The following is a 24,441-nucleotide window of genomic DNA, read 5'->3' on the forward strand; positions in this document are numbered from 1 at the left end:
GAGTTTGGAGGGCTGGGGGGGCTGCAGGGATCTGTTGGAGGCTCTCCTCCTCTCCTTCCTCTCTCCTTCTTCCTCTTTCCTAGGTCCCTTTCCTCCCTCGGTCATGTGGTCTGCGGGGATCTGGGGTCGGGAGGGGGCGGAGCAGGGGTCAGCTGGAGGCGGAGCTTGGAGCGTCACTGGTTCCTGGTCGTCCTGGCTGGAGGGGTGAAATATCTGTGACTGGAAACAAGAGAGAAAAGAAGGAGGAACGTTACCCAGATATCAGCTGACACACAGACAATAATCGGAGTTTATTAGATCAGATCAGGATGATTCAAACATCAATATGTTCATAAGATACGAGGTTTGGACATCAGACACGCAGTTCAGGCTGCTCTCATCCAGCATTCATAGCAATACCTACGTCACCTACGTCACACTTCGTAGATATCCCATGAAATGTTTTCACACGTTATCTCCGTAAGTCTGCATTGAGGACGTGTAAAGACCTCCGACACACATCGAGGGTCCGGGGAGGAGAAAAAACCAGATCCTTCATCCAGGAGACCGATGTTTGTTCCTCGTGTGAAACCAGAATTCACCGTTGATGTCACGTGACTCCTGTACTTCAGTAACAGCACTTCTGTAGTTATTTTAATCCAAACCAGCATTTTTTTCCTGAATGTCCTAATAGTTTAAACACAAAGCAGTTTATGAGTTCTGACACAAACGATATCTCTCTGATTCTCACGTTGATGGTTTCTGAGCTGCAGAAAGTCACCGACACACAAATCCTGATAACTGAGCTGCATCGCTTGATTATAATAAAGAGAGACGGACGAACAGCGAGCTTAACCAAACCTCTGTCATCACTAGCTGGTGGTGAGAGGAAGGAAGGTTTGGGAGCTTCAGAGAGAATAAGAGGAAAAATTAGTTATTCTTTCAGATGGGGTGTGTGTGTGTGTGTGTGTGTTCTCTGAATCAGAAAAAAGACAGGTGAAAGTGTTGAGAAGCTGCTGGAAGAACAGAAACAGTCCTCATAATTAAAAAGTTCAGTATACTGAGATGATGATATAGTGAAACGAGTAGATCTGAACGTCTGTGATGAAAAACTAACATATCTGAAAATGTGCATGAGATCTGTGATAGTTTCACTTTCATCTTCTTAAATGTGTCAGTTACACAGGAAAGTCAGATGGTTCAAGAAACGAGAGCAAAATATTATATCATGAATCTTTAACATCAAACTCGCCCCGACGCCAAAACTCCGTCTTACGCCAAAACTCCCTCCGACAACAAAACTCGCCCCGACGCCAAAACTCCGTCCGACGCCAAAACTCCGTCCGACGCCAAAACTCCCTCTGACGCCAAAACTCGCTCCCACTTAAACCCTCCAACAGCTCGTTAAAGAAGTCAGGACCGGACAAAGTCCTGACTTTCTAAAAGCGTCCTCACTCTTCAATTTCCAAGAAAAATGTAATTCAAAATGTGTGAATTTTGTAGAATGTCCTCACTTTATAAAAACGTCCTTAATTAACACAATCTTTTGTCTCTTCCCCAGAATGTCCCCCCTCATCAAAGCGCCCCCCCTCTGTTGGCGTCCACACGTCCTCACAGAGATAGAGGACCAACACAGTGTGACTGACAGCAGCGTTAAGCTTCTTGTTGCTTCCACACTGTAATCCTGCAGCCGGCTCTCATCTACACTCTGATAATCCCATTTAGCAGCAGAATCAGAGGAACAGTGAAATCCATCATGTGCTACAATCTCAGTTTATTGATCCCGGCAAACTTGTGTGAAGTCATAACTAATCTGCTGTTCCCACTCAGGTTCTTTATCGGTCTCGCTGCTGCACCACCTCCAGAAATCCACTCGTTTTACAGTCTTTCTCCGTTATTCACTCCTGAATATTACAACGTGATGATACTTTCATGACGGATCTCAGAGGCCAAACTCCCAGAATTAGAGTTTATTATTGATTATATGAAACTTTTCTTTACTGCACAAGAACTCCTGGAGGAGGTAAACTGACCCAGTTACACGTGTAGGGAAACAAATAGAAACATAAATAAAATAAAACATCAGCACCTAGAAAGCTGGTATTTCTGAGGCTCAAATCAACGATCAAAATATCTGCTGAATGATTTTCCGGCTCCATTTCTGAGCGTTTAGGACTCGCTGATGTTCGACAGACCACACAATCAATCCACTGATCATAATAACTGAAAGATTCATCAAAACAACCTTCATCCTGTAAACGGTCTGGTGATATGTTGAAACATTCACTGCTGGTTTGAGTCTCAACGTGACTCAGAAGATGAGAAAGCATCCAGCAGGAGGCGACTCTGAGTTCAACTTCTGTGACGTGAAAACATCCCGAGAACAAACGGCTTATTCTGTGGTGAACAGCGACATCTGGAGGCGGCCGGCAGTACTGCAGACAGAGTGTCTGAGTCCAACATTCATAGATGATGCAGCAGTGAGAGGAAGAGGAGGGCAGAGGGAGGAAGAGGAAGAGGAGATGGAGGAAGAAGAAGAGGAGGAGGAGGAGGAGGAGGAAGAAGATATAAAAAGGTGGTACCGTACCGCGCTGTGTCACTGAAGTAAAGCACTAAGTGTTCCACTCCTGGACGAGAGCAGAGAGGAAGAGGAGGAGACAAGGAGACACAGAGGAAGGTTAGAGGAGACACAGAGGAAGGTTAGAGGAGACGACAAACATCAACATGTCTTCTGTCCTCAGCGTGAGACGGACAGAGTGGACGTGATGAGGAGGAAAGAAAAAGGAAGCAAGGTAGGAAGCATGCACACGGACGAGGAGAAGTGAACACATGTTCCTGACTCGATTAAGGACACACGTAGATGAAGGAGGAGTGAAGGGAGCAGAATAAACTATTTATTATTAGAAACATCTCTGATCTTCACGGACGATCTGGGTCCTTTAAATGTCAAAGCTGAAGTTATTAAATGAATATTATTCGTGTAATCTTCAGAGCATGAATAGTTCTGATTGATCCGGATTAAACACGTTTAACTCAAATACATGTTTTTATATTTGTGCTTTGTTTTTCACTCCGTCTTCCTCTGGAACTTAATTCTTACTTCAAACAACTAAAGATACATTATTGTTATTATAAACGATGACGATGAGGATGATGAAGAACGGGGGGGGGGGGGGGGGGGGGGGGTTGTATGACTCACTCTTTCTAGCGAGGTGGGGGGGGATGCTGGGCTTCGGCCTCAACCTGTAAGGACTGGAGCGCTGATACTGCCAGGGAGGAGAGAGGAAAGGAAGAGGAGGGAGGGTCTGAGGAGAGGAGATAAGGAGATAGAGAGGAGGAGACAGGGAGGAGGAGACAAGGAGACAATGAGACAGAGAAGAGGAGACACTGACTCATAACGTCAATAGAAATCTACAGGAGGACAGACGACAGGAGACTCTGGATTCTGACTTTTGTCTTCTTTAAGGGAATAAAAACACTCAATAGTTCACAGTAACTCTACACAACTACATTACCCAGAAACCCTTTCAGGTGACAGGAGTAAACCGGACACTCTGAGACGTCTCACAATAACTTCATCTATACATCGATATAGAGGAAGAGACAGAAGATAAATATATAAAATATAGAACAAGGAGGTTGAATAAAAAAAGTAAAAATCTACTTCTAGTGATCATGTTTGATGATAAAGATGAAATAATGTGTGTGTGAGTGTGTCTGTACGTGTCTCTGTGTGTGTTCTCACAGCGCTCTCTCTCTCCGTCTCACTCGTCTGCGTCTGTCCGTCCGTCCTGTCCCCCGTCATCGTCTCCTGGCAATGACACCTGGTGGTCGCCGTGGGAACAGTCTGCTCACAAGGAGACACAGACGTTTGTAAACAACAACAGCTGGACGATGATGATGAAGATGAGACACACACCAGCTGCAGGGTGAGGTGTGCGATGGTTCGGTCTCGGCTTCTCAGCTCCTCTCTGAGCTGCTGCACCTCCTGCAGGAGATCCTACACACACACACACACACACACACACACACACACACACACACACACACACACACACACACACACACACACACACACACACACACACACACACACACACACACACACACACACACACACACACACACACACACACACACACACACACGTCAGGGCTGTGGAAAGGGATTCTGGGAAATGTAGGATTTTATAACTAGAAGAAGAAGCAGGAGAGGCTGGTTACATGAGCTTCGTTTGTTCTTCTCTTAAACTCCAGAAGACGAACAAACAAACAGACGACGAGTGTAACGGGAGCAGAGCCGTAACCTGACCTCCACCGGGATGAGAGGGATCGTAATGATCTCATATTCATGGAGGTCTTCACTACCTCCAGTACAAACTAAGCTTCATGCGGCATTCATGTGGCGTTGAAGAAATTGGAAAAATGTGTTCCTGACAAGGAAAATTCACATTAACAAGAACTCAGAAAGTCTGCAAAGAGTTTGTCACACGACCTGCTGAGCTGGCGTCATATTTAACAGAAACACGTTGGACGAAGGTAAATGAAGTTATTCGTCGTCAGCGTTTGTTCCTGTTCAGGTAAAGTGAGCCGGATTATTTAGAAGATTTCAAAGCAATAAAACACAACACGAGTTGAAGCTCATGAACACACCGTCGGGACCATCGGAGGAGCACCTGAACGTTCTCCTCTTTAACGTTAACGTGCTTTGTCGTCCTCGGCTGTTTAAATAAAGGTTGAGAAGATTCAAACCTGTGTGTTGGAGCTGTGGGAGGAGTCACTGGTCTCTGGACTCAGAGTGTCTGTGGTCAGAGTGTCCTCGTCCACCTCCTCCTGGACAACAGACAGCATCAACAGGATAGTAGTATTAGTATTAATAGAACACGGAACACATTTTGATACAATGTATGAAAACATTGGATTCCTCAGAACTTTATAACCTTTATAACCTATTTTAAACAGCGATGGAGATTTATGAATCATCTTAAAAGAGGTTTCAGACTGAAATGAATCCTCCTCCTCCTCCTCCTCCCACCTGAAGCAGTAACCTCTGCAGGTACTCCAGCTGTGATCTGACTGCAGAACAGTCTTCAGCCAGCTCCTCCACATCCAGACCCAGACCAGGAGCACCAGGAGACCTGGGGAGGTGAAGGACCAGAGACAGAATGAGTCACGTGCTGCGTTCAGGGACCAGCAGGAAAAACACCACTTGTCTCAAAGGCCCACAGTAAATTCCCCAGTGTCAAATATGCAGTGTCACGTATGAAACCAAATTTTGGCATTTCAGCAGAAAAGAATAATTAGAATAACTTAATATTGTTGTTCAACATACACTCCAGTTGTTTTTGTGTCTTGAAATACCGAATAGCAGAGGGCTAACCTGACCGAGTTGAAAGCTAACGTTGGCTCAAATGTGCTCGCACATTAAGTTAGCTAGGCTAACTAGCTAACATCAAACTCCACAATGTGGGCAAGAGATGCCAATGTGGAGGACTGACAGTGTTGTATTGTTTTCAATGTCCATAGATGACAGTAAAATAGCAAATACTGCGTGTGTGGGGAGTTGTGATATTATCTGGGACAAACCTTCCCTTTGAGTGCATGGGCCCTCCTACAAGGATTCACTTTAAAGCCAATTAGTTTAATTTAATAGTTTATTTTCTGTCTGTTAAACTGAATAAGCACTTTTCAAAGTAACGTGAGCGTTATATTGCTGTCTAATTACATTCAGTTGTTTTTAATGTGTTTAACAAAAGCTAGTTAGTGTTAAATTTAACTTCAGTGTCTCAGAATGAATTGTGTTGTAGGTCATAATGTGATTTCACTTTTGCTGTTTTTACAGATGCCATCATGTGACTAAAATAAAAATCGTCGTTTCACAGTTGGAACAATCTGCGTTGGCCAATAAACATGGTGGAGACCATAATGTCAAGGAACACAACCGGACGAAAGGTGACTGAAGCTCTGAGGTAATTTAGATATCTCTTCTTCAAGCACATCTGTTCTTCTACGCTTGTGGGAAAAATATATACATTTATTTTAGGGCGGTACTTAACTCAATTCTTTGTATTGAACAGCCACATCCAATTTAACAGACAAAGTTCCGTTTGTTTGTACAATTTTTGCCAGCAAGACTTGAGTCCTTTGTATTTTCCTATGATTGTTCTGCATTTACTGGTTAAAATAGAGTTATTGTTATTCAACTTAGAGACAACTTTCTATCATCTGCCAAGATACTAATAAATTCCAACCAAGACCTTCACAATAGAGCCATGAGGGATGTCACTTTAAAATATTGTATCCGTAACTATATGTTTTAATACCAAATTTGAGTGCAGTTAGATTTACACCATGAGCAGAGAAATTGAAATAAAGGTAGAAATCTGTGAATCTGTCCTTTAAAAATGTATTTCAAACACCTGCTGGTAGATTGCAGATGATAGCGAAGTTTGTTCTTTGTTGGGTGAAAATGGCTTGAATAGTACTCGGATGTGTGTATCCTCTAAATGCACTGTAAACACACAGTTTTCAGTGTTTACAGACATTGTTAAGATTGTATATTCTAAATATACCATCTTTGAAACTGAAAGTGAGGTCTAATTGTTACAGTGTAGCACAAATGGGAGTTACACATGCATCTCTAAACTGATAATGAAAAATTGTATGCAAACTAAATGTTTTTATTTTTAATACATTTTTATTAAGATTTGGATATAATGGTGGTTGTTGTTTTTTCCCCTGCAAACATTTTTAGTTTTATTGTTTGAAGTGTTAGCTGGCATGGTAAAGTAGAAAATGCAAAACTCTTAAAAGTGTTCTGTTGAAGAGTTAAAAAGGAGTAAATAGAAAATAAGGTGTTGGGTAAGAATTACACTAAGAGAGTAAATACAAGAGCAAACATGTTTTAACACTGCAGGAGTCAGTTAAACATCAACACTGTATTTGGAGTAATTTCTTAATCAACACTTAGTGTCAAGTAGGTCCAACACTCATGAAGAGTAACTTCATTAGAGTTAATTTTGATTAACACTCAAAAAGACCTCGTGTCAAATGTAAATAACACTACGAGTGTTATTTACATCATAGTGTCAGATTTGAGTAACACTTCTCAGTGTAGTGTAAAATATGAACTCTAACCAGAGTTAAATTGACTCTAAAAATGTAACACTATGTCCAGTGTGACTTTAACACTCTGTAGATAGGGACCATATGTTCACTGACTTAGTGTTCAAATCGACTCTTTCAGTGTTTCATTGACACTGTCGATTTTACTGGTCAAATAACCCAAATCTAAAAATGTTGTCTGGCTACACAGTATTGATTCTAGACGGAGGGAATGAAGAACAAAGACGATGGTTTCAGGTGGTTATTAAACATGATAGTTTGCTTTAAATGCAGAGTGACACTGAGGGTGTTGTGTTTGTTTTTAAGTCACCTCGGAGGACAGAGGGCCAGGATGAGGTCGCTGTCCACGCTCACGTCCGTCCTCTTATTCCCAGAATCCTCAGTCAGCTTGTAGCTCTGGAAGTCACTGAACATGATGCATGATGGGTAAGTTTCTACCATCAATAACTACGTGTCATCTTATTAAAGAAATAAGCATTAATACAATTGTTAATTACTATTTACAATTTGAATAAAGTTTGTTGTGTTATATGTTATAATACTGAATAAGAACAGTAATAACACACTGGATAACTTTTGTCATCAACGTCGTCCAATTAAATTTGGTATTTTTAATACAGCGTCATCAGCAAATGTCCAAATTAAAAATAAGCATCAGAATTGTAAAAGGTTTTTTAAAAAGCCCCTTTTGATATTTAACAAATACCACATGACATTTGGTTGGATGCTGAAGGTGCTGCCTAGAAATAACTATCTAATGACTCTATCTAATGACTATCTAATAACTCTCTAATAACTCTATCTAATGACTCTATTTTAACGACTATCTTAACTCTACTGAACGGTCTTAAATGTCACGCAGCCTTCACATGATGAATTCATAAGCTTCTGCACCACAATTAATATTCTTTAGAGATAGTTTTAGAAAGTCACTGAATTATTAAGACTGTAAATATGCAACAAAGATATTCTGTGGTGGGCTGTAATAATAAAAAAATATATTTCATGTCAATATTTAGTTCCAGAATATCCCACAAAACAAAAAATAAAATATATTGATCTCAGTGACTCCTATGACCTATGACTTTCCATCTCGCTCTCTTTCAGATACGACTGCACACAGTCATGCTCAAATGAAGAGCAAGAAACCTTTGGTGTGATGCATTCATGACCTTTCCCCTAAAAACCAACAACCAGGACAAACCTTTCAACCTTTAAAGGAAAAACCCTGCTCAAACATATTTTAGTTTCCTCCCAATTATACCGTTGTTGCTGCCAACGTTTAAACTTATTGTGGCAAGCAGAAAGGTGAAAGAGTGAGCGTAGATCAACGGGCTTCTTACTGTCAGTAGATGTAAATGTTGACTGCTCAGGTCAGAGGGTCAGTTAAGCTGTACCTTCCCTCACCTTTCACTGTCAGTGTGGACGTCCTGTGTTCCCCAGCAGAGCTGTCTCATCCTCCACTGAGCCATGTGGGCTATCCCGTCTCCATCTGCAGGGTTCAGACAACAAGCATGATGAAACAGGGGTCATCACTATTATCTCAATATCATTATCTCAACTGAACCGTTAGCTAACCTAACGACACTTTATTAGCTCCTAAAGTGAACCGTTAGCAAACCTAACGACACTTTATTAGCTCCTGAAGTGAACTGTTAGCAAACCTAACGACACTTTATTAGCTCCTGAAGTGAACTGTCAGCTAACCTAAAACACACTTTATTAGCTCCTAAAGTGAACCTTTAGCTAACCTAAAACACACTTTTTTAGCTCCTAAAGTGAACTGTTAGCTAACCTAACGACACTTTATTAGCTCCTAAAGTGAACTGTCAGCTAACCTAAAACACACTTTTTTAGCTCCTAAAGTGAACCGTTAGCTAACCTAAAACACACTTTATTAGCTCCTAAAGTGAAACGTTAGCTAACCTAACGACACTTTATTAGCTCCTGAAGTGAACTGTTAGCTAACCTAACGACACTTTATTAGCTCCTAAAGTGAACCGTTAGCTAACCTAAAACACACTTTATTAGCTCCTAAAGTGAACTGTTAGCTAACCTAAAACACACTTTATTAGCTCCTAAAGTGAACTGTTAGCTAACCTAAAAAACACTTTTAACTCCTAAAGTGAACTGTTAGCTAACCTAACGACACTTTATTAGCTCCTAAAGTGAACCGTTAGCTAACCTAAAACACACTTTATTAGCTCCTAAAGTGAACTGTTAGCTAACCTAAAACACACTTTATTAGCTCCTAAAGTGAACCGTTAGCTAACCTAAAACACACTTTTTTAATGCTAAACTGACCCGTTAGCTTATTTGAAACTATCTTTTTTAACGGATAAAGCTAAACTGAAACTGTAAGTAACTTGAACAAGGCTATTTCAGCTACTAAACAGAATGGTTAGCGAACATGAACCAAACTGTTTTAGATCCTCCACTAAGTGACCAGATGTCCCTGTTTGTCTGGAATTGTCCTGGTTTCTAGCGTGTTGTCCCAAGTCCTGACCATCTGTCAAACACTAAAATATAAAGTAATAGTCTAATAATATGTTTGTTATCAGTGCTTACATGGACATTCATCATGTTCTGTCCCACTCATTATTACTTTAGATCAGGGGTCTTCAACGTTTTTCAGGCCAAGGACCCCCAAACGGATAGAGAGATGGAGCAGGAACCCCCGACTATGTATATTGTATAAAATTGTGTTTTATAATAAACTGGGCCTAGTGCGATGTATAAACATACCTCTTTATTGTGCATTCAATGCTAAGCTATGCAAATAACACACAGGTTCATATATTCATGTTGTTATTTTAAACATGTGCAAGGTACAGTGAGTAGGGGGACCGTGCCACTGCCATTTATAAACATACCTTGTCAGCTGATACCAATGCCAATATCAACATTGTCTGTCAATTGCATGATAATCATGCATACAAGCTATTCACACTGATGTTTTCATTTTAAATATAAATGTGGAAACGAAAATGAGTGATTAGTACCACTGCCATGCATAAACATACCTGTTGTCTTTCATACAATACTGAACTATTAAAATAATGGAAAGATTCATGTTTGGGAAAAAAAAAAATTTGTCTAATCCACCAAACATTTCGCGGACCCCCTGCAGTACCCCCACGGACCCCCTAGGGGTCACAGCTCCTATATAAACTAGGTGGGATCTGTAATTTGACCGTATGCTAGTTTCTGACATCTTTACACATACAGACATACCGCTGTGCAGCGAGCCGTCTTCTGGGAGGTCTTCATCCAGCATGAGGTCATCATCATCCAGATCACACGAGTCCAGGTTGTTCAGGACGTCCTGAAGGACACAGAAGCAGAGACATACGTGGTCGGTATGCTGCATCATATTTATAAATGTGCTTTATACTTCAATCAGCTTCACACAAACACAGATTTATACGCTCACCGGAGCATAAAATAGACCAGAATGCTCTGCAGCTTTTTTGTTCACGACAGCTCTTTTACGTCCTTGCGAGCACAAAATAGAAAAATTCCTGAACAAACTCACAAAAATCAAAACCAATCTATTCCCTTCTTTTATAAAGTAGCAGCTGCAGCACGAAGGACGACGTGAGCTCCAGCGAGACGCTGATGAAAGAGTAAAAGACCTTCTGCTGATCAATAACAGTCTCTGGGTTTGTTTGTCTGTACAATGAAAGAGAACGAGTGTTCAACAGCCGGAAAACCCCAAAACGAAGCATAATTATTGGGCCACATTCTCTGTATTATAAACACCAGAGAACCAAATCATATTTAACATATCAACAGGATATTATAGGTGACAAAATATATCAGCTAGAAATCATAATTAAAGATATTAACTGGTTGAAATGTCACTTTTCCTGCAGGCTGGTTACGTTTTCTTCTTTGCCAATTTTGAATGAAGCCTTCGATGCTCAAACTAACTAACCGATCAAAGCAGCGGTCGACCAGCAACCCCCCGTTCTGAGAGGTGAAATGATTTCAATGGAGTCTGGTAGAGAGAATAGATCTTCGTCTACAGGCAACAACTGACTAAGGAGAGGTTCCTCCTACAACCCCACTTCATGAATCCCTTTACAGAACTACATCTTCAGGAGGAACCAACGGGCTCGGAGCTGAGAGACAGGAAGTCAGACGGTGTTGAGAGACGGACAGGAAGTCAGACGGTGTTGAGAGACGGACAGGAAGCCAGACGGTGTTGAGAGACGGACAGGAAGCCAGACGGTGTTGAGAGACGGACAGGAAGTCAGACGGTGTTGAGAGACGGACAGGAAGTCAGACGGTGTTGAGAGACGGACAGGAAGCCAGACGGTGTTGAGAGACGGACAGGAAGCCAGACGGTGTTGAGAGACGGACAGGAAGCCAGACGGTGTTGAGAGACGGACAGGAAGTCAGACGGTGTTGAGAGACGGACAGGAAGTCAGACGGTGTTGAGAGACGGACAGGAAGTCAGACGGTGTTGAGAGACGGACAGGAAGTCAGACGGTGTTGAGAGACGGACAGGAAGTCAGACGGTGTTGAGAGACGGACAGGAAGTCAGACGGTGTTGAGAGACGGACAGGAAGTCAGACGGTGTTGAGAGACGGACAGAAAGTCAGACGGTGTTGAGAGACGGACCAACATGTTTTGAGGCGACTGTGGCTAGGTGGAGTGCAGGGCCGCCCTTCAATCAGATGATCGGCGGTTCGATCCCCGGCTCCGCTAGTCGCATGTCAATGTGTCCTTGAGCAAGACACTTAACCCTAACCCCAAAATTGCTCCTGTAGCTCTGCCTACGGTGTAGAAATGTGATAGAATCTGGATTGTAAGTCGCTTTGGATAAAAGCGTCTGCTAAATGACTGTAATGAGATTGAACGTGAGATTTGTTGACGAAAAGAAAAAAGACAGTTTAAAAGTGGCTTTGGGTGTGAGATGTTACACGTTTGAAAAAACGTTTAAAAGCTTTTCTTCAACTCATAAATCAAAAGCGCGCACACACACACACACACACACACGCATGCACGCGTCAATTAAAGAAATGATTAGTGTCAACGAATGTATAAAGTCTGTAACAGCACCGACTAATCTAAATATAAAACAGTTTACATTCATGAACGGATTACTGAACAGACCACAAAGAGAGACTTAACCAAACAGAGATGCAGAATGACGACAATAAGACTTAAAACCACGACCTGAAGAGGTGTGTGTGTCTTGTAACTGAGTAGAAGAGGTTCACTCATGGAGATATGTGTGAAAGACGGAGATATGTGTGAAAGACGGAGATATGTGTGAAAGACGGACTTATTATGACTCATTAGAGTCCATCACTCTTTCAGACCCACAGCTCGTTAACACTCAGGGAGCTCGTTAACACCCCCCCCCCCCCCCCCCCACACACACACACACATCACTCAGGGAGGATATTAACTGTACTGAGCATCAAGGAGTCTCTTCTGGATGTAGTTTAATGAACAGAGAACTCTTCTACAGCTGCTGGTAGACATGCATCTCTCCTAGTAGAAGCCTGGAACACACCTTCAACAGGAATATCTTCTTTTTGTAAAAAAGTCTGAAGGAGAGGAGTTTACTACAAATCCCAAGATGCATTTCAGCAAGAAACTTACAAACACAGAGCTCAAAAATCTGTTCCATGAAAATCTGAGTCAACTAAAGATAAATTCAGCGATTGTGGTGACTAAATATGATTCACAAGGAGGCTCATGGGTATTGTAGTTCACTGGTCAGCTGGTCATTCACTCAAGACCAGATCATGAAAGTGTATGAGTGCTTAAAACTATAATTATGCAGCGCTACAAGCAGATTATAACAACTATTATTACCAGTTTGATCCCATTGATCCTCGTTTTAAATTCATTATGTTGAGGCAAATGAGTAAAACATAAATATTCTTTGTCTGTAATCTGATTAACGTGTAAACTCTCTGAAGTCTTCAGCTGTAGTTCAGAGATGAGACACAGGAGGGAGCCAGAGGACTCCGTTCAGACCTCAACGGTCCTGATCCTCAGACCTGGTCTCAGTGTTCATGTTAAATAATCAACAGCTGAGAATCCGTTTCATGTCCGGTTTGCTTCGATGTTTTTCTGTCTGTTCAGACACTGAAGGATTCTGCAGAGGTTTACAGCAGAGGATCTCTGCTGCGAAGAGATCTCTTTAAGGTTTTTAGAGAAACTGTTTCTACCTCAACTCTGAATATTACACTGGAACCAGCTCTAAGTTACCTTTTAAAACTAAATGAATACACAATATACCTCATCATTTATGACAAATTACTGTTGAGCCTGCAGCATAATAAAGGTGGTTTTTCATATTTCTAAACAGAAACCAGAATATTTTGGATCAGAACTGGACTCGATATGCAGAATCGCAACCGGCAGAAGCTAAGCACGTCGATCGAGTGTTGGAGGAGGATTCAGACTTCTGGTGCTTTCATGTTTAATGAGACGTTTGTGGAACAGAAGGAGGTTTGAGACCCGAGTTCAGACTAGTTTTTAAAAATGTGCGACGCGTGCCAACAGTTTGTGTTTCTGCCTGTTTTTAATGCTCACTTTGTTCTCCAGTGGGTCGCTTCACTGGAACCACAACCAGTTCTGTCCAACGAGACCGAGACCAGACAACAAAAACGTGGCCTCCAGCAGGACGTAGACGCTGCTGGAACACTAAACGCTCACTTTAGTTCTTCTGTCTCCTTTCACTAAACTCTACACCCACAGACCTACACACCCACAGACCTACACACACACACACACACACACACACACACACCTACACCCACCCACAGACCTACACACACACACACCCACACACACACACACACACACACACACACACACAGACCCACAGACCTACACACACACACACACACACACACACACACACACACACACACACACACACCTACACCCACCCACAGACCTACACACACACACACCCACACACACACACACACACACACACACACACACAGACCCACAGACCTACACACACACACACACACACACACACACACACACACACACACAGACCCACAGACCTACACACACACACACACACACACACAGACCTACACACACACACAGACCTACACACACACACACACCCACAGACCTACACACACACACACACACACACACCTACACACACACACACACACACACACACACACACACACCTACACACACACACCCACCCACAGACCTACACACACACACACACCCACAGACCTACACACACACACCCACCCACAGACCTACACACACACACACCCACAGACCTACACACACACAGACCTACACCCACCCACAGACCTACACACACACACCCACAGACCTACACACACACACAGACCTACACACACACACAGACCTACACACACACACACACACACACACACACAGACCTACACACACACACACACACACCCACAGACCTACACACACACACACACACACACCTACACATACCCACACACAGACCTACACACACACACACACACCCACAGACCTACACGCACACACCCACAGACCTACACACACACACACACACAGACCTACACACACACACACACAGACCTACACACACACACCCCCACCGACCTACACACACACACACACACCCACCCACAGACCTACACACACACACACCTACACCCACCCACAGACCCCCACACACACACACACACACACACACACCCACAGACCTACACACACCCCCACCCACCGACCTACACACACACACACACACACCCACCCACAGACCTACACACACACACACCTACACCCACCCACAGACCCCCACACACACACACACACACACACACACACCCACAGACCTACACACACCCCCACCCACCGACCTACACACACACACACACACCCACAGACCTACACACACACACACACACACCTACACCCACCCACAGACCCACACACACACACACACACACACCTACACACACCCACCCACAGACCTACACACACACACACCCACCCACAGACCTACACACACACACCTACACACACCCACCCACAGACCTACACACACACACACACACACACACCTACACACACCCACCCACAGACCTACACACACACACACACACCCACCCACACACCTACACCCACACACACACACACACCCACACACACACACACCCCCACCCACACACACACACACACACGCCTTACGATGCTGTTGAGGTCCGAGTCGAAGCTCCCGATGTGACGGGTGGTGTTGTTGTTGCTGTTGCTGGTGTTGATGGTGTTAATGGAGGCGGTGGTGGTGGCGCCCCCCCCCAGTGGCTCCAGGCCCTCCTCGTCCCACATGTAGGTTCCCCCGGACCCGCAGCTGTCCGAGGGGGACAAGTCCAGCGACGAGCCGCCCTGCAGAGGACACAGAGGACATGGAAGCTGAAGGAAGAGACGCACAGGAGATGCCTGCAGCTCCTCTTTAGAGCATCTAACATTACATCTGGTTCCCCTTCTGTGTGGTCCTGTTTCATTTAATGTAAAGTAAAATAAAAAGATCATAGTGAGAGCATTCATTCTGTCTTTGTCATCATCGTGTTACATTAAGAACATAACGTAATGAAAGCATCACCACATCAGCAGAATGCTAACAACAATGAGCATCCGTCCAGAACCAAGAAGATCAACATAGATCAACATAGTTCACATCAGATCATCTGTCTGGAAATACTGTCTTCATGTTTCTACATTCAGAATCGTTCAAGACATTTTTTTTGTGTGTTTTATTTAAATTTGATGAAAACACGTCTGATTTTTGTATTTTATTTTTTTTATATTCATGACACAGTTTCAATACTTTCAATCAATGTTTAAACTTCCGATTAATAAGAAGTGTTAGAAGCGTGAGATCAGAACACTTCCAGGTGCTTCTCTGTTCTCTGTGTGTGTGTGTATATATATATATATATATATATATATATATATATATATATATAATATTATATTATATATATAAAGTATTTACTCGTCGACCCGAACAGCGAATCCCAGAGTCCACTCTTTGTTTCTCAGACGTTAATGACATCACGTATTATGTGCAGAGCAGGTAAATCCAGCATGTTATTGATGAAGTGAAGTGTTCATTATGTATTATACTATGTGATATACGACAGTCACAGAAGTGTTTATTGATCTGATGGTTACCTGCTCGTGGTAGTCCGGCTGACTGGACCTCCTCCGACGGGGGACTGGGCTCAGCTGGTGCCCCCCTCGCTCCCCTGCAGAGAGAAACACCAACAGTTTGTCAGAAATGTTTCTCAGGACTTCCTCGGTCATCCAGTAAAATATGAAACTCACCGCTCAGCGTCATCCCGGACCAGTCCACGCCCTCGTCAAGGAAACAGAGTCCCGCTGCCTTGGGGACGCCGCCGACAGCCACCTCGTCTTCGTCAAACCTGGCGCACGACTGGTCGAGCCCCGAGTCGTCTTCCTCGTTTTTAGAGAGGAGCAATATGGCCACGCCTCCGTTTCCTGCATACACAAAGAGAGATGTTGCTGATTTACACTTATTATGGAAATACTAACATTCACAGTTTTAACCTCATGAAGACCTCCTCTGCACATATTCATATATATGTTTTTACATTTCAATTTGTATTTGTCCAAACACACTAACACCATACTCAGATATGAAAACGAGGCTCGTCCGACAGCAAAACCACAAAAACTATTTAAAAACCTGCAGAATAAACAAATAAATATTTATTTAAAAAATACTAAATAAAAATTAACAATAAAAATAAAATCAAAACAGTAGAATAAATACATAAAAATAAAAATCTAATAAAAAATAAAATATATATTCATCCCCCAAGCCCTCGGGACTCCATTAATTTGCACACATTTTAATAAGTAAGAAAATAACTGTTGTGTTCATGCGTCGTCTTTTCTTACCGAGGTTGTCAAAGTCGTCCATGTACTCCTGACTGGTGTCGCTTCTATCCAGAGACGAGCTGGAGGACAGGGACATGTCCTCCAGCGTCTCCCCCACAATGGACACCTCTCCCTGGGACAGCAGCCCCTCCCTCTCTGGAGCCTCTGGGGAACTCTCTGGGGAAGAAAACAGATATCAGAGCTGTATAAGATTAGTTTGTATGAAGTATAACATACGAGTTATGACTGGATATGAGAGATGAAATGAAACAAAGAGATGAAACATTTGAGATGAAACACTGAATAAAATGAGATCTTAGATGAGAAGTTTAGACGACAGATGACAGAAAATACGAGACATGAGGTGAGAAATTTGTCTTCATATATCAGCGATAGAAAAATGGAATAAAACATTTCATGAGACGACACGACGAATGTGACGAGGATTGAGGTATAAAATACGGCATGAATGAGGAGAGTAATGAAGCGTGATGAGGAAAAAGGAGACGATGAGAACAGATAAACGGAATGGAACGAAAGATTTGATATTTGAGTTAAAAATGAGATATAAGATAAAATGAGTGATTTCAGTTAAGATGTTGATGGAAAATGTATATATATGTATTTATTAAATATCTAATATGAGAGATGAGATGTGATGAGAATTAAGAGATAAAGTAAGACTTTGACGGTGCGATTTGATGAGAAATGAGACATTAGTTAGTTCAAATTAGGAATGAAAACGTGATGAAATACATGAGATGAGTTGAGATTTGATGAGGTTTAAGATGAGACGTGAAGAGATGAGAAAATGAGAATATTTGAACAAAGAGAGGCGTGTTTTAGTGTCTTGTGTTTTAACAGATAAGAATGTCACACCTGGACTGGTCTCTGTGGTAGAAGGCGTCTCCACTGAGCTTCTCCGTGCCGTCGGTCCTCGGTTCACTTCCTGTTCACCTCCGTGCTCATTGGCCGTCGTCACTCGGAGGGGGCTGGACTGCTTGATGAGTGAAGGCCGTGACAGCTTATAGCTGATGCCGCTGGGCTTGGAGGCGGGGCCGAGGCTGGAGAGGAGGAGGGGCTTCTTTAAGGCAGCGGTGGGCAGGAGGGAAGGGATGCTGACCCCTGACCTCCCTTGAACTTTGACTCCTCCTCCTCTGGCTCCTCCCTCAGGAGTCTGGCTGGTACCAGCAGGGGGTTTCACCAACAAGCTGCCTTTTGGAGGAGTCTGAGCGGAGGAAGCTCCTCGCCCGGCGGCCCTGTTGACTGCGTAGGAGCGGGTGGAGGTTGGGTTGCGAGATATTGAGGAGGAAGAGGAGGAGGAAGAAGGGGCGAGGGTGGGGGAGGGCTGCCGTCGGACCTGCGTGAGGCTGCGTGACCGGAATCGGTCGCTCTCGGAGAGCTGGACGGACACAGCCGCGGAGCCGAGGCTGTCGCTGGAGTAACAGCGGCTGGCCGGCGGTTTCTTTTGGAGCAGGGAACCGGATCGAGAGCCGGGACCAAAACCACCTGAACGAGCGAAGCCGTGGGGTCGTCTTAGAGAACCGTTGGTTCCTCCCTTGGGATTGGATCCAGAGAGACCGTTCAGGGTCTGTTTCGTGCCGTCGTTTAGCCCGAATGCGGTTTGGCTTGGTTTGGAACCGAGAGATCCGCCTCTAGAGACGGGAAGTGTTCTGGGGCCGGACTGTAGTGACGAGGATGATGTCACGGGAAGGTTCCCTGCAGAGGACGTGGTGGTCTTCTTGGCGTCCCGCTGCGACACCAGTGGGGATCCCGGTTGCCGTTGGGGGTAAAACTGATGGATGTTGTTACCAGAGCGATTCCCGCCCTTTCCTCGTCTCCACTCCTTCTCTCCGTCAGCTCCTCCGTCCTCCACCGTCTCATTTTCTTTCCTCCACTTCATGGAGAACGCAGTCGGCACTCGGATGAATCCATTCTGTTTGACAGAAGTCGGGGGCGCGGTCAGGCCGCCGTTGACCCCCGCCGGGCCGGGGTGGTGGTAGAACCCGTTGGTGAGGCGGGTGCCGGCGCTCGCGGCGGCGCTCGCGGCGGCGACAGCGACGGCGGCCGTAACCGTCTGAGCGCCGTTGGAAGGTGTGGTGGATTTGGGCCTCGAGCCGAACTTGGGCAGCCTAGAAACCACGGTGGGCATGGTGGGAGGATCCACGAGAGGAGGGGCTGACATCAGACCCCGCCCACTTCACCATGGAGACACTGAGCAGGAGGAGCTGGAGACGGAGGAGACAACAGGGACAGATATGAGAACCTTCTTTGAAGGCCATCAGAGGAGCATACGAGGTATGAGAAGGTAACTTTTTATAACCAAATATAAAGAAAACACACAGATCTTCAGACAAATGGACAGGATTGTCTCAGTTGACACGACAATACATATCTTGATATATGAAATCATATTTAAAGATATCGTGACACAATCTAAAATGATAACATACAAACTTAAATTTCTCAGAAAATCTGAATAGATAAGAATTCTGATTGTGGGAATAAACCAGTGTAATTAAATATAACTACCGTCTTGTGCATGCATCTAAACACAGAAACATTTATTCATTTCTTTCCTCTATCATTTATCTTGAAACTGTCACGCTCATTTTTGCACTCGAGTGTTCAATTAAAGAAGAGAATTCTCTGCAAGTAGCTTCATGTTTAATCTGGATGTTTGAGATGTTTATTCTCCTGCAGAATCCTGAGATGAACACGGTTGTTGAGAGATTAGTTTCACACCAACAGAAAGCCTTTTGAAGAAAACAATTTACAGTCCTGAGTCAGAGGAAGAAACCCAGTGAGAAGCAGCTCTGACTCAAACTCTCAGCGTGATTAACGGCTGAAACACGTGGCAGCTCCACACTGCAGGGCGTGTGTGTGTGTGACGATGCGGTTAGTGGTAAAACATTAACACACCACACCCTTAACAAAAACAATCATCCATCCCTGTACTGCCATCAAAGAACACAGATAGTAATCAGACAAAAGACACGCACACACGCACGCACGCATGCGCACACGCACACACACACACTCTTTCAGCTGAAGCTCATGAAACCACAGTGATAATAGAAACTTCATCATAAATAATAAAAAGTGCGTCAACTATAAAGAGCTGCAACTCATGATTATTTTCATTATCAAATAATCAATAACAATTATCTTGAAGATGAATCTCTTCGTCTTTAGAATAGTTTTCTGTTGATTCATTTATCGTTCCGTCTCTCTCTCCTAACCTCGAACCCAAAACTAACTCTTATTTTATGTTAATCTGGATCAGTGGAGGTCGTGAGACACCATTCTCTACAGTAAAGATATTTATATATCTTCTGCTCGGTTATTTATTCATTTTCTGGAGAAATCTAACAAATACACATTCCCCCCAAAATCAACTCACAGAGAACGTCAGGCCTCACACGTCTTCAATTAAAAACAACAAGAGTGAAGAGAATGTGTTTGTGTGTATATATACATTCAGATAGATGGATTGAAAGAATATAACATGTCAGAGTGAAGCTGTAGGCTCCATGAGAAACGTGTTGTCTTCTCCCCAAACCTGAACCATTAAAGGGAGGAGTCTGCATGCTCTGCCTAAATGCTAAATGCTAACGCCAGCGCGCTAACATGCTCACAATGACAACAAACAAGCTGAAGTTTAGCAGGTTTACCAAGTTCACCATCTTAGTTCAGCGCGTTAGCATGCTAACCTACACACAGAGCACAGATTCAGGCTCATATCATGAATTCAACTTTAAGGGAAACTAAGAGAACATTTAAGGTGCTAATTCGATACTCGGAGCATTTTATTGCCTCCGCTCGGCTGAGCCGGCAGCTAGCCACTAATGCTGCTAACAGTGCAAACAACAATAACAGTGCTGTGTATTGATAACTTACTAATGATCTGAATGTCCTACCTTTATTTTAATTCATTATTTAATCTAGAAAAACAATCAAGGCCTTATTCAACTGTTGGATTCCTGTCTTTATCATGAGACCAGATGATGATAATAATAATAATAATCATCTCGCCCTGCAGTCTGATGTTGAAAGCCTCCTCAGTCATTTGTCCGCCCAAGGCCACCGTATCTCAAGACCAAACTGCACTGAGCATCACAAGCGCTCCTAAGTTTAAACCTGCTGACGTGTTTGTCTGAAGCAGAAGACAGAGAGGTATGAACTTGTGATTTCAGTGATCAGCTGCACGTCCTGAAGGCCTTCAGAGATTAAACACCTGAACAGAAACATACCGACATGAAGAATATTCAGGGTTACATAACCCACTGAGAGCCAGCGGCAGGAAGTCTCAGCCATAAGTTGAATTTGTATTTCTTACAGCACCGTGTCATCAGATAAACCACTGAAGTGTTTCCTGTAAAAGGTGGTGCATTGAGCTGAGTCATAACCTCCACACTGCTGTGCCACCGCACACAGCGAGACGCATCACAAGCCCACAAAGACCTGCAGTCAGGGTCTGTTATCTGCAGCAGGAGACGTACAGTCAGAGCTCGTCTTCAGAGGACTCATCCACTGCTGGTTCTAAAGCTCTGGTAGTGTTTACTCAGCTCACTCAGCTCACATCAGCTCCACACAGACACAGAGACAAGCTGAGCTAACGTTAGCATCACACGTCTGGATAAGATAACAACAAAGATTATAACTGGATAAAAAGTGAGTTCATGAACCACAACGCTGCACAAAGAGGAGAGGACGTGATGATCCCCTTGATTATAATCACAGATCTGTGATCATATAAATACAGAACTCCACAACATTACACATTAAACCTTTAACAGACAGATAGCTGCAGTCTTCAGAAACAGAAAGTCATGATGACAAAGGCCAGGCGGCCATGTTTTCCTGCACTGTGTGTGTGTGTGTGTATGTGTGTGTGTCCGTCCAGCTGTGATACCAAGGACACACAGGAGGAATGAAGAGTGATGAACGAGGTCACGACTGAATGATAATGAGATCCTCCCTCGTCAAGTAATAGCTGAGCTACAATCCTCTCTGTGTGTCCAGGAAATAAAGTTTAACTTTGTGAGTGATTATAATCTATGAAGCTCATCACATCTCTAAATCAATCATCTACAGCATGAATGTTAAGTATCACCTTTGACCTGCTAATTAGCATTAAACAGTCCAGCTGAGTGTATCGTTTCGTAAATGAACATATGAACCGTTGTATGAGGATGCATTGAAGTCCTGCATAGGGTTCATCCTGAGGGGAGCATGAATGTGTGACGTTTTATGGTAATTAAATGAACAGCTTCTACACTTTTAGGTCTAAACTAAATCCTTCTCTACAAATGCATCTACATAGTCCCTAGGGTTCATCCTGTGGGGAGCATGAACGTCTGAACCAAAATGTACGGAGCTGATGATCATCTCCATCAGAGTGACAACATAAAACAAAGCAGCAAATAGTCAAATTTGAGAAGCTGAACCCAAAAACTGTCGTATTAATTCTTGATGAATAACAAAAGTGATTATTCGATTGAGAACGTTGTGGATTCATTTTGTTCGTTCACAAAGCGATGAATCCACTAAAACGAACACCACATGAAAACCATCTCACGTATGTTGAGCTGAGATTATTCAGTGTGATAGTGTAAATACAGGATGTTGAGTGTATCAGCGTCACGTGTTCAGATGAAATAACGACGGTGAAAAGAGCAGAGTGTGTCTTGACCTCAACGGCCGTGTGATGGAACTGAACCTGGTCAATGAAGGATCCCATGATGAGCTCAGTGCTGAACTCTGCTGACTCAGCACTTTCATTAATGGAGTTCAGGAATCAGAGCTGATAATAATATATATATATATATTTATATATATATATATATATATATATATATATATATATATATATATATATATATATATATATAAATACAAAGATATATTTTTAAACTCAACTTGAATTTCTTTGATGATTGTTTTTCATTGATTATCCTTTTCTTCTGATCAATAATCCTGGTTAAACTCCTTCAGAACCAGGTTTCGGGGGACCTCCCTAAGCACCCATCAGACACGACTTCCTGTTTACATTCTTTGACCAGAAAACTACACGAACAAATGATCAGTTATCTGTTGACGAGTTCACCAAAGAGTAGACGAGGTTATTCCTCAGCTGTGGTTTGTTCTACATCCAGACTGAGTGTTGGACTGAGAGATACGGGAGAACCGGACTGGATCCAAACTTCAAAAGAGGAAGAAGAGTCCACCTTAAAGGAGCTGAAACCTAAACCACAGACGGGCTCAAGGTTCAGCTTCACTGACGTTATACAACAGGATTAAAGTGCAGTCGTTATGAACATGAGCTGACCTGGAGGTCAACGAGATATAGATAAGACCACAGATATTAAGAATGAAATCAATAGTTTGGATCAAGAAGCTGGTGAAAAATAAAGTCCAAAAGGCTCCAGACTTCAAGATATTACATTTAAAGAACTCTTCTCAGGTTGTTAACATTAATTCAAATGAAAATCTAGTTTGAATTAATGATACATTTGGTTGATTACTTAAAATATTTAACCCTCTGAACCCTCCTCTGTGGTCTTGATTTTCAAAATAAAAGTCCTGCTCCTCTATGGAAACAGAAGCATCATAAAGTAGAGAGAACTAGAACACGTCTTTAGTGCAGAATAACAGTTATGATGACATCAATCATAAAATAGAAAAAAACACGCATGTTGAATTTCTTTGATAATTTCTTTTACAAAAATTGGAAAAATATGGAATATATAGATCCAACAATTCTCCAAAAGCCAACAAGTGTTAACAATGTTGGAAAAAAAAAGGAGTATTATAAATATTTAACTATTGACATGTTTCAGCTACTCCCCCCTCCCCCCCTCTCCTGTCCCCTTTCCTCTCCTCCCCCACCTCCTCCTCTACTGTACATTCATTGAGTCTCACTGGGTTATCGATGTCCTCACGCTCCATTTCTCTGCTCACTGAGCTGAGAGGAATCGAGGGCCGCCGGCCAGAATCACCAGAGTAGATCGGGCGCATCACATTTACCTTTTTGTCTGTTTATGTTTCATCTCCTCTAATAAGCAGAACAAGTAAAAGTAACAAAAACTAAAAGAATGTCAGCTGTGTGATTTACACACTTAATAATCAGCTGAAAGCTTTGAAATTATCAATGGTGAAATATATACATTTCTGCTGTAATTCTTCATTCATATCATAAACTGTTCTATAATTTTACTAAAAGCTTTTATACAATATTTTTCTTTATCTATTATAGTTTCATGTATTGAAACCTCCATCTTATCGAGTCATTTCTCTTCATAATTACGTCATAAAGACGTGAAAAAAACCTCCAGTCCAGACCGAATATTCTTCTAAACATAAATCAGCTTATTTTAATAATTGTGTTCTATTTTGAAAGAACTGTTCAAATATATAAAGATTCAAA

At 42.9% G+C, this 24,441-nt stretch overlaps 1 protein-coding gene across 2 annotated transcripts in view; it reads right to left on the reverse strand.

Moving 5' to 3' along the window:
* LOC142938361 (uncharacterized) overlaps positions 1-24,441 on the reverse strand; it is a 36,432-nt gene continuing 11,991 nt past the window's right edge. Inside the window, exons 2-15 of one of the 2 annotated variants that reach the window (XM_076081664.1) lie at positions 17,892-19,240; positions 17,034-17,189; positions 16,437-16,610; positions 16,284-16,357; positions 15,300-15,494; positions 10,338-10,428; positions 8,511-8,595; positions 7,414-7,509; positions 5,014-5,116; positions 4,731-4,811; positions 3,899-3,979; positions 3,725-3,826; positions 3,179-3,284; positions 1-219 (exon numbers count right to left, since the gene is read on the reverse strand). In XM_076081664.1, the coding sequence (XP_075937779.1) occupies positions 149-219; positions 3,179-3,284; positions 3,725-3,826; positions 3,899-3,979; positions 4,731-4,811; positions 5,014-5,116; positions 7,414-7,509; positions 8,511-8,595; positions 10,338-10,428; positions 15,300-15,494; positions 16,284-16,357; positions 16,437-16,610; positions 17,034-17,189; positions 17,892-19,197 (2,721 nt within the window). In that variant the 5' untranslated portion in view covers positions 19,198-19,240 and the 3' untranslated portion in view covers positions 1-148. Of the gene's footprint in view, positions 220-3,178; positions 3,285-3,724; positions 3,980-4,730; positions 4,812-5,013; positions 5,117-7,413; positions 7,510-8,510; positions 8,596-10,337; positions 10,429-15,299; positions 15,495-16,283; positions 16,358-16,436; positions 16,611-17,033; positions 17,190-17,891; positions 19,241-24,441 lie in introns of both variants that reach the window. The other variant, XM_076081663.1, reaches the window with a different exon arrangement.

This window comes from Anarhichas minor, unplaced genomic scaffold (assembly GCF_050575085.1).
Source record: "Anarhichas minor isolate MPS153535 unplaced genomic scaffold, ASM5057508v1 ptg000084l, whole genome shotgun sequence".
In the NCBI taxonomy this organism is placed as follows: domain Eukaryota; kingdom Metazoa; phylum Chordata; class Actinopteri; order Perciformes; family Anarhichadidae; genus Anarhichas; species Anarhichas minor.